This window comes from Pieris napi, chromosome 2, assembly GCF_905475465.1.
Source record: "Pieris napi chromosome 2, ilPieNapi1.2, whole genome shotgun sequence".
Lineage (NCBI taxonomy): Eukaryota > Metazoa > Arthropoda > Insecta > Lepidoptera > Pieridae > Pieris > Pieris napi.
In genome coordinates, this window is record NC_062235.1 from 13,104,375 (window position 1) to 13,120,129 (window position 15,755).

Sequence of the window (15,755 nt, forward strand, 5' to 3'; positions counted from 1 at the left end):
GTGAACCACAGACTATCATTAAACAATTGTGCTGATTTTAATCTACTCTATTATCTTTTGCTTTTCTATAATCAATTCGAAATCTATAGTTTTCTTTTTTTAGTTTTAATGTCATTTAGTCAGCGCCATTGTTTTATTGTATAGAATGTGAGTTTATTATCAATTGACAGGACATTGTGTTAAATGTGTATGAAAATTATATATGTAAACAGAATTTTTTTGGTTAAAATAATTGAACGAACAATCGCTTGGTACTGGCGAAGATACATATGCTTCAGCGTTATAATAGGCTATTTGACAGTAAGAAAAGAAGTGATAATGATAATAAATACGTTTGTTTACGTGTTTACAAGCATGGCACGTCACAGCGTTCGACGCCATCTTGCCTAGACAGCCTAAGTGATCTTCAAATTATGAATTAAATGTTTAATTCCTAACTTAACAGAATAAAAAAAAAATAAGTTTTTCTGATGTTACTAATTATCTGACATTGTTTTGAAAATCTTGTCTTAGAAGATAATTTTTTTGAAAATAAAACTTTTGAAAAGTTGGCCATATTCAACGAGGACTAAACTGTGGAATTTGTTACCACGGTGACCATTATTTAAAAATCCTGTCAAATAGCCTATTAGGTGCCTAGAATACCGAATTTACGATTGATGTAAACAATTAAGTTTTAATTATAGTCAAGGCCGTCCTCTCTGTTGCTTGATTAGTTAATTTATTTAAATACAATTAAGTCGTGATTATCAGCCCATATAATGCTGAAATTTTTATGTTCCTATACATAATACAAATGGGCTGGCAGATTTCTGCTTGTGTGATTTGTTTCGTCGTGACGCATTGATTTTTTCGTAGTTTATTCCACGTATGTTGACACATTTGTCCCTTTGGTCAATGATTTATAAGAGAATCCATCTGTGCCTGCTCTTCTCTTCTTTTCTTTCTTTACATCTGCATCTACATCTGCATCTGGCACAGGTACCTCCAGTACCTGTGCCAGATGCAGCAACTCCTTCGCAGTCGCAATACTTGTCTCCCGTTACGAATGATTTCTTTCTTCTTCCAACACGCCGTTGCGCACGCGCATGGTACACCCTGGTTGTTGGCACACTTGAATTTTATTAATCTTTGAGACATATTATTAAATTTTTACAAACTCCTGGTTTAGCAGGCGTCCATAGGCAGAGGTAAACACTTAAAGTGTCCACTGAATTGCCTACAGTCCTATAAAAAACACATTCACCTGAACTTGGAGTGCAGCATTGACCACATAAGTCTTATTTATATAAAGAAAGTACATATATAGTGCATATATTATGTATGACGCAGAAATTTGTCAGTCGTACATGCGATTTTCGTAAGGTTTCGCTATAAACATTAATAAAAAAATCAGTTAAAACAAACGTATTTTGGCTCCGTCAATTTGAAAATTTATATGAATAATTTTCGATTTTCAATCATGGTTGCTGGATTACTTTGTCAAATTCATGATGGACCTATCGTTGTCTCTTTTCCTCACAGAGTGAATACAATAGGATAGAATGAGACAACTCTATAAGGTTTCTATAGTGTTTATCCTGAGGGTGGTTTTTAAATTTGTTTGTGTATATTTAGAAGTAAATTGTGTTTTAATTACTGTGGGGAAGATTAGCCATTTACAATATATGAAATGTATGTAAGTAGGTTTTTAAAGATGTAAATTTCCCTAGTCGAATAGTTTAATTGGTGCGAGATTTAATATATTGGTTGTACATTTGGAGTTTTGTATGTTTAAATAATAAGGGTTTACATTTATTCACGGAATTCGATGACATTTCTTAAATATAATTGGCATTACCAGGTCACATTAGTACAAAAATACCCACAGAAGTATTTTTACGATTTAATTAAAATATGGTGCAAAATTCCTTTATTCCTCCCGTTTTTTCCTTATAGTTGGAACTTGGAAGAGTTTAGTCCTTTTAGTTTGGTTAATTGAAAACAGAGCGTTTTTTTTTTTAAATAAGTATTTATTAAATTGAATTATTGTAAATACAAATATACATACGTTTATAGTTCTGTGTTTTATTTACAAACAAAAAAAAGTGTTTTTTTAACGGTTTCTATAAAAAATGTATTGCAGTGCCATCTAGTAAACTATTTCCGTACTAATATGGTTTACGCAAGAATTTATTTTTAAGCTTAGCGCCATCTATTGTAGATAAACAACAAATAATGTTAAGGCGTACGACCAATAGATGTCGGTATTAGTGTCAAGAGTGAATACATAAAGAATTACTTTTAACGATTATATTTTATTCATGATACATTCAATCAATTCCTAATAATGCGTAATACATTTTTAATTAACCTTAAATTGGTCTTATTTCGAACATGTTCAGTCAATACGAGTTTTCTATATTTGATTTTCGTGCCAATATTAAATTTTCTTTGCCTAAAATTAACTCAGTAATTTGTAGTTGGCACCTGCATTAGAACTCTAAGAGAATTTCTTGTTTTTGACATATTTTCGTTTTAAATAAATAGGACGAGGAATGTATTATTCTTCACCGCAAATAAATAAAAAGCAAGTTGCAAGTTTTCAACAATTTGTATTTTTTGCACCTTAGGTGATTTTTATATTAAATAAAAATTTATTTTTCCTCTTATATACACATTAAATCAAAACGTAGTCAGTGTATTTACAAATATATTAAATAGAATTTAGTAAAAATTAGAGAAATTTAACAATACCTAAAATTATACTTATCACTATCTATAATAGAACATCAACAACATTTTTCACTCTGGCGAACGCACAAGATAAGACTAATGTGTAATAACAGTATAGGAAATTCGTACAAATTCACAAAAGTGTGAACACCGTAAAGCATTAAAATATCGCCTAAGGCTAGAGAGACGACACGTATATTCACCTTACGAAAATTTCTCCCGAATTTTTCGTAGAATGAAAGCAGCTCCTCCATTCCGCAGCACCGCAAGACTCTATTTAACAATGCTAAATTCTGTCACCTTAACTCCACAGACAGTGGTTCATATATCTGTAAAAAGTAGATTGCAAGACCCAATTCAACCCGTACATCGATAACTTTAACGCGATGTAACAATACATAAAATGTTAGAATTTAGTCTTTTCCGTTTCAATAGTCACACATTTAATTTGTTTACATGTTTAAAAATACCTATCTACGCTAGCCTTGTCTAAGAGACTTCGTCTCATCTACAATAGTAAAAACAGTATAAACTTTAGAGCCACACTCAACAAAAGCTAACAAGAGGTGAATCGCGAACTGTTTGCGGTTGCCTTAACTTTCCCAAATGATGAAAAAACAGCTTGTTCTATTGTTCTATTAGCGTTGGCATAGTTAGTAATATTATTGTCAGTTGTTTTTAATTCAAAACGCCCAAACTCGAGTCTAAAAGGCCCACCCTGTTCTTCAGAATGACGATTTTTAAATGTATGTGATGCATATATATAATTTAGAACACTCTTAAACAACCATTAAGAAAAGGCAATTATTTGTGCTCGTTCAACACTTATGTAGAGTCTAAGTTTGTGTCGTAAGTTCCACGTGCAAACACGTAACAGCTATGATCCAGTGTAAACTTCAACACCAAATATTTTATGTATAGCTACGTATTAAAATCTTATGAGTATTATAAATAGGGCCTTTTAATGTAAATAATTAATAATGATTAAGAGATCATAATTTAAATCCTACTCTATTAACTTTGCTAGATTAGTCTAATTATTTTAATAATACATGCCACTGGAAATAAGACGGTAAGTTGAAACATACGAAATGACAGAGTATTGAGCAAATTTAGTTAAATTAAATCTTGAGCAAAGAAAGATTGACAGATTGTCGAAAACAAATCTATTCGAAAAAGTTAAGTCGAAGTGTCGGAAAGTCTACAGACCCGCAGTTAGGATACAGGTTACTCTCACACCCATAACTACGACTAGAAAATCGAGACGAACTTTATGTAAAATTATCACTTAACAACAGTCATGTTACACTTAGTACTAAAAATAAGCCGTGGCACGCAGTAAAGTTAGTGAATGGCACTGTTTCACGTTAGTTTCAAGTACAAGAACATTATAAAATCACTTATATCTAAACATATAACGCACGAAAAGGTAGTGTTACAAAATGTTTGACCGGAAAACAGTACAACATCAATATGTGCTAGTTAAATGATCCGAACGGAGCGGCAAACACTCGACCACCGTACACTACCGTAAAGTCATCACCTATCACTGGTCACGTTTCGATGCGCGAGACGAACTCAGTTATGTAAATCTTATCTAGTGAAGTTAAAACAAGAGAAGGATATGTGTTCGCACTGCACCGCAGTCTCCTCCCGGTGCGCACACGTCACATTAGGCCATTTCTTTCAATTTGTTCCCAGTCTATTTCATTCAATTATCCTATCTAATCCAAATAAATACATCGAGTTGATCATTACCTATCGCAGTAATTACAAATATGTATAAAAAGACATATATAAAATTCAATGAATTTACAAATGTTAATAAAGCTTCGTTAAAGACGATTTTACACCTAGGCGATGAAATTATTTGATAACTTCAACGTGAAAACTATTTATAGTTCAATTTTGTGGCGAGGGGGGCTCGGGCATATCACCTGCGCCGTAGGACGAAGGCGCGGCGCTCGCGGACGCCGTTGTCGCCACGGTCACTGTAGCCGTGGTCACGGTCGCTGTGGTCACAGTCGCAGTCGCCGGAGTGGCGACGGCGCGGGGCTAGAGCGGCGCGTGAGGGTGGTCATGGGGTCCGCCGCGCTCGCGCTTCAACCGCTGCTTGAGGTGAACCTTTGCGTGCCGCTTTTTCTCGTCCGAACGTGCGAACTTGCGGCCGCACACGTCACATGCGAACGGTTTCTCGCCCGTGTGCGTGCGGACGTGGGTCGTGAGGTGGTCCGACCGGCTGAATGATCTCATGCAGATGCGGCACTGGAAGGGCTTCTGACCCGTGTGTATCCGTATGTGCCGCGTCAGCTCATCCGAGCGGGAGAAGCGGCGGTCGCAGCCCTCGACGGGGCAGGCGTAAGGCCGTTCGTGGACCGGGGTCTTGCTCGGCCTGTTGGGATACTTGCGCGGTTTAACGGGCATCAGGCGCAACGGCTGCGCGCTCTGCTGGTACACCTGGGAGAGGATCTCGTGACCCTTGCTCGTGGAAGGATTGTACTCGGCGAGTTGGACTGGCCTGTCGGAAACCGGACTCGGATAGGGCTCGCGTTTCGGAAGTCCAGATGGCCCCGGCGTAGGCTGCGGCACACTAGCGTACTCTTGTGTTTCCCAGGTGTGCTGCTGCTGTGGTTGCGGCTGTGGTGGTGGCCGATACTCGCAATGTTGTGGAGGGCACGGTTGTGGCGGGCAATAGGCCTGCGGTTGGCATTCGGGCGGAAGGAGCTCGACGCGCTCCTCGTACTCCTGCTGGAAGTACTTGTCGACGCTGCCGGGCCCCGGGCCAGACGGCAGCAGCCACTGTAGTGGCGGCGAGGGTGCGCGTTTAGCACCCATGGGGGGCCCATATAATGAGGCACTAGCACTGGACGCATTACTGGCGTCTTCTGCGCGTGTGCCAGGAGATAGAGACGACTCATGCTTGTGTCGTCGTGGTGAACATCCTAGTGATAACTCATCGCCTGGTAATGTACCTGCAACAACAGATACATTTTATTAGATAAAACTCTTAATATACTTTATTACTTTATATTTTTAGTTGGTAATTTATATTTATGCCAGCAAAAAAGAAGAGAGTTTTTTTTACAGTACTTTCAGGGACAATACTAAATTTGATTGAAACAAAAACTGAATTGGCATAAATATTTACGAAGTATTCAATTTGACAAAAATCCAGATAATATTTTATCACAACGATATTGTGAACCTTAATTTTCATTGAAACTACCTAATGTAAAAAAAAATTTGTATGTTCCTAAATCTTAAAATTATCTAAAAATAAAAGAAAATATTTACACTTATTTAATAAAAAGATAATATAGAAAAATATGGATGTATTAAAAAAATTAAAACATGTTGACGAAGAACTGAAGTACCTAGTCATGAAATAGATTTTTCATGCAGATTTTATTTTGTTCTACGAAATTTTTAATATATTGTAAAACTATTATTACAAATGATTTTTCGATATTTATTTACAAATCTTTGAATAATGAATAAAATATAGCAAATACATCTTATAGTAATTCCTTTTAGTAAAGATATACTGTTTTTTGTTATAAAATAATATGTAAACGGTAGTTTTTGTAAGGCTATAAAAATATATTTGGATGTCATTTAAAAAATATGCTTCAAATTCACCTCCTTATTCGGGTTAAAGTCATTTCAAAACATATTTCGATGATTTAAAATAAATCTTGTTTATTTTTATTTTTTTACATGCCGCTATGAATGTATTCCAATTAAAAAAAAATAACTTTGATAAACAATTATATAGTACTATTATTTGCTACGTTTCGAGTCAATTTTTTTTAATAATTAAATAAATTTAATTATTTCACGTCCAAAATTAACATTTAAGCTCTTGCGTGTTCATTATGAAACTGACAAAGTCGCGTAACGGAAGGCAAGCTCTCAGATAAAGACGGAAATTGATATCGTTTATCACAATTTTTTGTAACTAGCCATTGTTATTATTACCTTATAATCAAAAAACCTTATATCCAATTAAAAAATATTATCATCTGGCAATACAATAATAAAAATCCCGGAAAGATTAATATTTTTAAGTGCGTCGATATTTAATGCTTAAAACGTTATGAAGAAGTTATAATAATTCGTATCGTTATCTGCAATAAAATGTCAATATTATCTGTAATTCGAACCTTTACGAAAGATTTTGACAGAATGAAATAAAACAAGCGCTTTATCGCTTACGAAATTGAAAGCTTTATTATTATTATGTGCTTAAAGTAATTGTGTAATTTGAGTTAGCGAATGTTTAAATTATTAACGTTTTTATTTCTCATTTGGAATCCAAAAAGCAATCCTAATAGAATTAAATAATCCGTCGGTCGCGACGTTACCGTATCGAATATTCCTGCAAACAAACTGATCCAACTTTCCATTTCACACACAACACAATTAACACTGCACTAAACGGCGTTGTTTATTTACAACGTTATCGGGATATTCCGCCTACGACCCGTACACACCTGATATAAGCGGGGGCTCGAGCAGACTCGGGAAGAACGCGGGCAAGTCAGACGTTGCTACGGGAGTGTTGAGATCGCCTTGTGAGCCTGACGTTGAAGTGGACACGGGCTTAAGGGCGCAGTCGAAGCCTAGGGCTCCTACGTCCGCGAGGGACAGGAGATGAGCGCCGGCTGGAGGCTCGCAGTCGGTGCCCATCCCGTCCGGGACCACCTGCTCCTCGGCCCAAGGGCCCAATGGGATTACGAACAGCGCCAGCGTGAATACGTCGTTTCACGCGGCCTCTGCGAAAGGGACTGGCGCCGCGCGACCCCGCACCGCGGTTTTATCAATGGACCACCGGTCCTCTCGTGCCAAATCAGCGCTCGCTACGCTGAATCCAGCGGTAATTCGATAAAAAGCGCTGTGTAAAGTTATATCAAGCGCTTTTTGGGGCGCAAAAAAGTTAATTTTGGTATTTTTTTGGAAATATATTTCATTAAATAATTAAAAACAAAATACGTAAAAATCAAAGTTTTACTGTTATAGCATGAAGTTTAATATAAGTTAAAAATTATTGTTATAAACGATTGCACTTATATGAACTTTAAAAAATATTTCTATTCAAATATACAGCGCTACGTCGCTTTAATAGTGAAAGATGGAGCGCGTTAAGCACTGAAAGCGTTGCTCGGAGTGCACCGGTCCCATATTCGGTAGCGGCGCGCGCAGCCTAGCCAATGGCGAGGCGGCGGTCTGACGTCACCACCCGTCCCGCCCATCCTCGCCCGACTCCCACCGCCCAGTGAAGCCTTCTATGAATCGCGTGCCTCCGTTGCCCGACATTGACAATGAATGCTGCACGTTTCGTTCAATAACGTCCGTGTGTTTATTTACACGTTTGGAAATGCACCGTTTTATTCTCAGTTTAAACGAATGCAGATACGATACAGTACCATATTTATATTACCATACATAGGTTTAATGTTTAGATATATCAATACACTAAAATATAATAAATTAAACTCATAGAACACAAGAACAGAGTGTCTTCCCCTTAGAGCTTGTAAGAAGTGTTATTGGACACGTTCTTATGTTAAAAATCATTTTTTAGTTAGTTTTAAATTACATTTTAGTCTAAGTTAGGCTAAATCGTAATGTTAAATTGTTTCTTTGTGTAGAGACAATTTATAAAAAATAATAAAAATAAAAAAACGGCACTTTGTCAGTAATAAGCACACGTAACTTTGAATACACATAGACATAAAAATGATTACTAACAAAACACACACACAGAAACACAAAATAACAATAATGAAAAAGATATTTAAAGAGAAAGAAAGATTTAAAAAAATACTTTTAAACAATGTGTGTGTGCTGTGGTTGTGATTGGCCCTGGCTCAGAATTATGCTGAGGAGCAGACTGTTCCACAGCAGCTAGTTTGCGCCATAGTCAATAATGTTTCCATTAAATCTAATAAAATATTAAATTTATACCTAATGTAAAATTCTGGTCCCTTATTGAAAACAATATCAAAGTTTAGCTGGACCGCAAGTTTATAACTCTCTTGAATTATTTGACTAGACCGACGTCTAGTCAGTATCGGTTACTTTTTATTTTAATTTGGATAGCTATTTTTAAGCTATTTCATTTTGTTTAAAATTCTGATGGTGGGAGTTTTTTAACTTTGAGTGTTTTATTTTGATGAGGAAATTCGAAGACGTAATTTCAATGTAGGTATGTACTTGGATGTTTACTTTTTTTTTTTTATAACCAAATAAGTTTATTACTATACGAGCGTTAATATTTGCACTAAGAATTCATACTGACACAAAATACTAGAATAATTCTGTTTTCCAACATCCATGAAATTTTACAAAACTAATACGGATAAAATAAAAAAAATAAAAATAAAATATGTTTATTATGGAACATAAGATACATGTATCACTTATTCCACGTCATTAAATTTGAATTTGTAGGCATCCCTTCATCGGCAAAGAAGACAGAGGGTGCCCGAGAGAAAAAGCCGGCGTAAAAAACTCTCGGTACTCTTTTAAAATATCAAATCATCAAACAACACTATTATATATTGTGAAAGTAGAAATTAAAAATTATTAAAGTAAAAAATGTATTTTGTCTAATTATTAATATAGTTTCTATTAGGAATTATGTCTACAAATGCCACAGAAAAGACGACAAACCATTAATAAGTGTTTTATTACACAGATAACTAAGTAAATCTTATATTTAAAATTCTCGTGTCATAATGTTAGTTACCATACTCCTCCGAAACGGCTTGACCGATTTTTATCAAATTTTATATGCTTATTCAGTAGGTCTTTTTATCTTTCAACCCCCTAAGTGATCAGAAGTGTCCAACACAAAAAAAAATGTATTCTTTAGAAAAAAATTTTTTGTTTTAATTTTTATATGATACAACATACAAAAATACATATAACCCCTAATTTTCACCCCTCTACGATCAACCTCTGATTTTAAAAATACCTTAGTCTGTGTCTCTACGTGTCTATGTTTAATGTAATAAATCTGAAAGTTACTTTCAAGTTTAGAAAGTAAACTGTATGTCTAAGTACTAAGGAAGTACTTCTGAAGGTATTTTTATCTTTCATTCTCGCGCTGACCACGATTGCCATAGAGCATTAAAAAACAGCGAGTTATATAATACATTGAAGATATATCTGTTTGAGTTAAAATATTTTTATAAATACCTGCGAGAGATATTTTATGCAAAACTTTAAAATTTTTATTATAAAACGGAGTTAAGGTTAGTACCGTGGTTTTCATTATGTTCACTAAAGATTATTTTCATATAATCTGGTAACCATGGTAACGGGTACGGTGCGCGAAAAAGCTTTCACAAGCTTTCTTTCATTTCGTATTACTTGTCATTTCTATTTAATGATTCCAATAAGAAACTAGTTAGATTTAAAAAATCTTATTTCTACTAAATTTCTATAATATATTTTATTACAATTAATGTTGCGTGACGGTAATTTGTGTGTTCATATTATGTACACTTTAAGTGATACCTACATTTTATATGTTTTATGGGAATCTATTTCTCTGATTCTACACAGTCACAGGATGTACAACCTTTAAGGTCAGGGCCTCAGATTTCTGTATCTAAGTCGTGATCCTTTGTTTATTATAATGGGCAAGTAGGTGATCAACCTTCTGTCATCAATCAGACGCCGGTGACGTTTTGGGTTTAAGGCATGTCGGATTCCTTTCGATGCTTTCCTTCACAGTTCTAGCGAGTGCTAAGAGCACATAGACAGAAAGTCCATTGGTGCACAGGCGGCGTTCGACCTACGACCCCAGGGATGAGAGTCGCACGCTGAACCTTTTCTAAGAACTACCTTTCCTAAACAGCTGATAATCAAAATTTTAAAAGATATCTTGGAGTACAGCCTTGGCTCGTACACATTTCTTGTGGTAAACAAGTTGAAATTGACTTAATGAAAACTGCCAATAAAAAAGCGTTTAGCATGCAAATAACTCATTATATGGAAGTGTGACTGACGCCTACGAACAATCACGGCTTAGGGTCACCATATAAGGGAGCTAGACTGGCTATAGGCCGTATATACACGACTAAATACGATATAAATTCATCAATCATAATTTAGATTACTACGCCATACATAAGACGACATAGTTAAAGTTTTTTGGAGAAATTGACGGTGGAAGCAAAGAACAGATCCAAATGGAAAGTTCAGGAGGAGGATTGTACCCAATAGGGGTCCATACTCAGACACGAAGTAATGGAAATAACAAAATCTAACGAACACTAAGAGTATGAGAAAAAAACTTACCCCCATTTGATTTGTAATTTTTATAGTACGGAATTAAAGTAGCTTTATTATTAGTTCATTAGAACAACTATTCGATTTATCTTATTAAGAATTTATATATTTATGTATTCATGTTAAAATATATGATTTATAGCATATATTGCATTCCAGGACTACGTGGCTGTGGCTAGACAGAAATCCTCGAAGCAGTGAGGTCACTCTGTGAAGTCTGCGACCCAAGAGACTTGTGTGCTTCTGGAAGGAGCTAGGCTGGCTTAGTTAGCCCCTTGGGTAGAATGCCTAGCGAACCCCGAGGGCCCATATTAAGGGCGTGTGAAGGGCTGAGGTGTTTTTAGTGGGTGGGGTCTCGCTACCCCTCTGAATAGCAGAGGGTTTTGAGTGTAGACCCAGCCCCACAGTCCCCGCGTCAAGCTCGACATCCTTGATGCGATTAAGATTGCGGGCCTGCGTAAGCGCATTTTCACCTCGTATAAAAAAAATAAAAATGGCTTAGTTAGCCACGCACAATAGACCGAATGAGTCCAACTGAGTCCAATCAACATATTTCTAGTAATACAAGATTGAAAATCTCAGTTAAACTAAATGTTAGGTTGTCAAATACGTAGAAATTAGAAAATAATAATCATTGGTAAAACTAAAACTAAACTCTTTAGACTAAAATATTCATTTGTAAGCGACCGTGAAATTCTGTCCGATTCTCTCGCTGAGACCATCAAGTTTTTATGAATAATTCGATATTAAGATTCATGAGCAATGAATTTTACTTAAGCTATCAAAACAGATCCCATGTATGTCTATGGCCTTAACAGTGGGTCTATTACTAATTGGTTGACTCTGTCAATATGTGTTCGATGCATAATTATTATCAACTTAAGTACCAGTGTGGGCGTGGCGAGCGATAACTAATAAATTGTGTTTATCGAGAAATTACTCGTGAGGTTAATTAGTCATGGCGAGGTGCGGAAATGGTTTGAAATCTTACAAGAATCTAGTGACCGCTATTGATTTATTTCTCAGGGTAACTACTCTCAAAGCTAAGTGTTAGACTTTGGGTAAAAGCATATTAGATGGGACATACGGAGATAATGCCGCGTTTCGGTTCTAAATGCCATTTTCCCCCACCTTTTGCATTGACTTTATTGGCAAGGCGTAACCTTGATTTTATTCTTTATTTTTCTTCACTGCACGGGTACGGGATTTAAATGGATGATTTCAAATTCATCTCAGACCCGATGTCCAACATTATGGTAGGTTAATTGCCTGACATCATAGATTTTTTATCTAAGACGAATTAGTTTTCTCTCAAAGTTTTCTTCACTGCACGGGTACGGAATTTAAACATACGATTTCAAAGTTTATCTCTCAGACCCGATGTCTAACATGTATATATACATATATGGTAAGGTATACTGGGTATAGGATACTTAGGTAGTGTTAGTATTGGTTAAGAACAATTGAGAGACCGTTCGATATTGGAACGATGCACAAGAATGGTGGTATTAATTATTAAAACCATAAATTAGCTCCTGCGCCAACAAAACTGATGTATTACGTCGACAGGCCCAGTAGCAATAAACATACAATTATTAACACTTTGAAACATGTTACGAAAGTAAAAATACATTTTGTACAATTCATTTGTTTTAGTCATGGTTCTATCCGAGTATTTTTTTCTGCCTAATATTCTCGGTGCAATTTAAATTCAGTTAAAATGCTTAAACACGATAGCGCCACTCGCCAAAATAATTCGATCAGAAAGTTATTATTGTATTGTAAAGTTGAAAATGTTTTAAAAAATATACTAAGAAGGAATTATAAACTGTGAACGAACATATGAGTATTGATTTGTTAATAATTTAAATCGCTATCAAAATCATTACATTCTGTGCCCCCTGTATTGTACATGTACTCTTTGAATTGGGTTGATATGAACTACCCAATATAAGGTGACTAGTCGGTCTAATGCCCTTACTGAAAATTATTATTTTTAAACGCAGTTTGACCTACATAAAACGTGCTTACGACACGGAATAGCCCACAATAAGGACGTGGGCCTGCGGCCACTGCACCCAGCTCCGGAGACACGCCGACGCCCTAACCCACATGCACCTAACCCAATTATCGCAGCGAAGAAAAATAACAAACCCACGATTTCACCGCGTCTAATTATAGCGTGCTATTTGCGGTGCGCGGGCGCATAGCGTGGCCGGCTATGTCAGGGCTATTCCCGGCCGTCAGCTGACGATCCAGTCGTAAACATGCGCGATTGACGTAAAAACAATCGAAACAGGTGAATCACGGGATGAAAACGTCCCTCTAGCTGCTCTATTATTAACTTGACTGTTTTTGGTTCGAGGCGGGAACTATTTTAGCACGCGAATCACTCCTCTATTTTCATCACGAATGTTCGAAGGACGTCATGGATCGGCTATTGATGTCAGCATGCTTGAGAATGTGGAGGCTGGTATTAGATATTTGGATTGTGGGTTAATGAACTGCAAACTCCCAAAGTAAAAGGCCGGCACTTGCGAGCCTTCTGGCAATGTGAGTGTCCATGGGCGGCGATTTCACTTAACATGAGGTGACTTCCTTCTCCCGTTTGCCTCAGTAAAAAGATACCTCGGCGTCATACACCCAGTTTGATGAAGTTAATATTTTTTTTATGTTACAGGAGGCAAACGGGCAGAAGGCTCACCTAATGTTAAGTGATACCGCCGCCCATGGACATTCGCACTGCCAGGAGGCTGCCGGCCTTTTAAGAATTGGTACGCTCTTTTCTTGAAGGCCCATAAGTCAAATTGGTTCAGACATACTTCAGTGGGCAGTTGGTTCTACATAGTGGTGCGCGGCAGAAATTGCCTTAAGAAACTATAATATATTTCCATTTTTAATGGAGTAGAGTTTTATCTACCCAACCCAGGTGAGCAACCCAAGTGTATTCTCCTCAACTCGGTTTCTTTGTACCTAGGGGATATGCGTGACGGATTTTTTGCGATACTATGGGCAAGAGCCAGTCTGTTTCACAGATCCCCGTTGAAGACGTTGCCTACTGATTGTTGTCTCCGACTAATGACATCTTTATATGTTTGCAGAGTGCGTTCACAGTAGTTATATTGTGTATCATATGTATTTAATATTATATATTTTATTTAGTTTTTTCGATATTATCGTATTGGCTTAGTGTATGTATATTTGTGAATAGATAAGCATAACATTTATAGAACGCTGACAGAGAAATGAGCAATATTCGAAACTTTTATCAATCAAATTAATAAAACAGTTGCTTAGGAGCGCTATTTACTCAGTGGCATATTATCTATGGCTAAGCAAATGTCATATGACAATTGACAATAAGCACCCTCAAGTATAGACAAACATTGCATTAGTTCCCACGAACGGCGCCAAAGGTGGGTGGTGAGAATCGTTTACACACACAACCGTTTTATTTTGTTTGCTAAGACGTTTTACCAAAACTTCAATTCGGGTTAAGTAAATAATCACTTAAATATGAAAGTGTCGATAGTTACTACGGTCAACTGGAGAAGGAACTATCACTTAGAGTATCTCAACATTCTAGAATGTTCATTAAAATCTGATAAAATTAAAAAACAGGCTGCATAGCTGTCATTTGACAGTTTAATAATAAACTACATATTAATAAAATATGATCCGCTTTGGGCGTTCAAACTCTGGATGTATTGGATTTCTCTTTATCACATAAAATCATGTGAAGGTGAAGAAAAATATCAGAAGAACAGCAGAATATTATATCAATCTATTTAAGGTACGCCAGAATTAGGTTAGGAGTTGTTCGGAATACCTGCAGCTGAGTTTCGAGGCAAAATACGTGAGATTATATTGATTAAAGTTAACAGTTATTATACAGTAATCACTTATTTTTGTAGTAGTTTTTATTGTGCCGATTTAGAAGAGCAATGTTGTCCTAGTGACTTTAGCGTACGACTCTCATCCCTGAGGTTGTAGATTCCCACCTATAGACTTTCATTCTTTGTGCATTAGATTAGACATTAGATTGACAAAATATGATCGTGAAACAGATACAGCAATCTGAGGCCCAGACTTGATGAGTTGTAGCGCCACTGACTTTTCATTTTATTTTCATTGTGCCGTGTAACGTTCACTGATACTATTTGTAAAAAAACATTCATTATAATTATACAGTTATTGGAAAATATTTTGATTGATCTAAGTGGTTTCAATTGCGATTCTACCTAGTTAGTGGAATTGCTTTGTTAGCATCACAGTGATTGGTGACACTCGGTAAACAAGAACGATCTAGAGAAAGCAATACGATAGAGCACTGGCTCTCAAATTGTAGCGAATAATTAATATACCAAATATTCTATAGTAAACTAATAAAGAATCTTAATATAGATAAGAATATTTACTTAATAATATTGTCTTTGGTTAACGTCAGTACCTACTACGCGTATGAAAATAATTTCGTTTCAAACTCAAAAAGTATTACAGTATTAGAAACGGCAGGTTAAATGATAGGTAAGAAATTTTCCTTTTAAGAGTTAAAAAGTAAAATACTTAATGAATGCCATAACATTCGCCATAAAGCAAAATTCATACCAAAAAGTTTTTATTTCAAATATGCACAGAATAAAAAAAAAACTTGTAATAATAAACTAGGCGTAATATAATAATAATAGCTTCAAATAACGAATTCCCAGGATTGGCTATTTTTTAAAACCACTAAAATT

At 36.0% G+C, this 15,755-nt stretch overlaps 1 protein-coding gene across 2 annotated transcripts in view; it reads right to left on the reverse strand.

Annotated features, from left to right (window-relative positions):
* Positions 1 to 2,574: 2,574 nt before the first annotated feature.
* The window catches only part of LOC125060111 (early growth response protein 3), a 46,687-nt gene continuing 33,506 nt past the window's right edge, over positions 2,575 to 15,755 (reverse strand). The window contains exons 1-2 of one of the 2 annotated variants that reach the window (XM_047664841.1): positions 7,209 to 7,497; positions 2,575 to 5,687 (exon numbers count right to left, since the gene is read on the reverse strand). In XM_047664841.1, coding sequence (XP_047520797.1) covers positions 4,771 to 5,687; positions 7,209 to 7,404 — 1,113 coding nt within the window. In that variant the 5' untranslated portion in view covers positions 7,405 to 7,497 and the 3' untranslated portion in view covers positions 2,575 to 4,770. Of the gene's footprint in view, positions 5,688 to 7,208; positions 7,498 to 15,755 lie in introns of those variants that run through there. The other variant, XM_047664832.1, reaches the window with a different exon arrangement.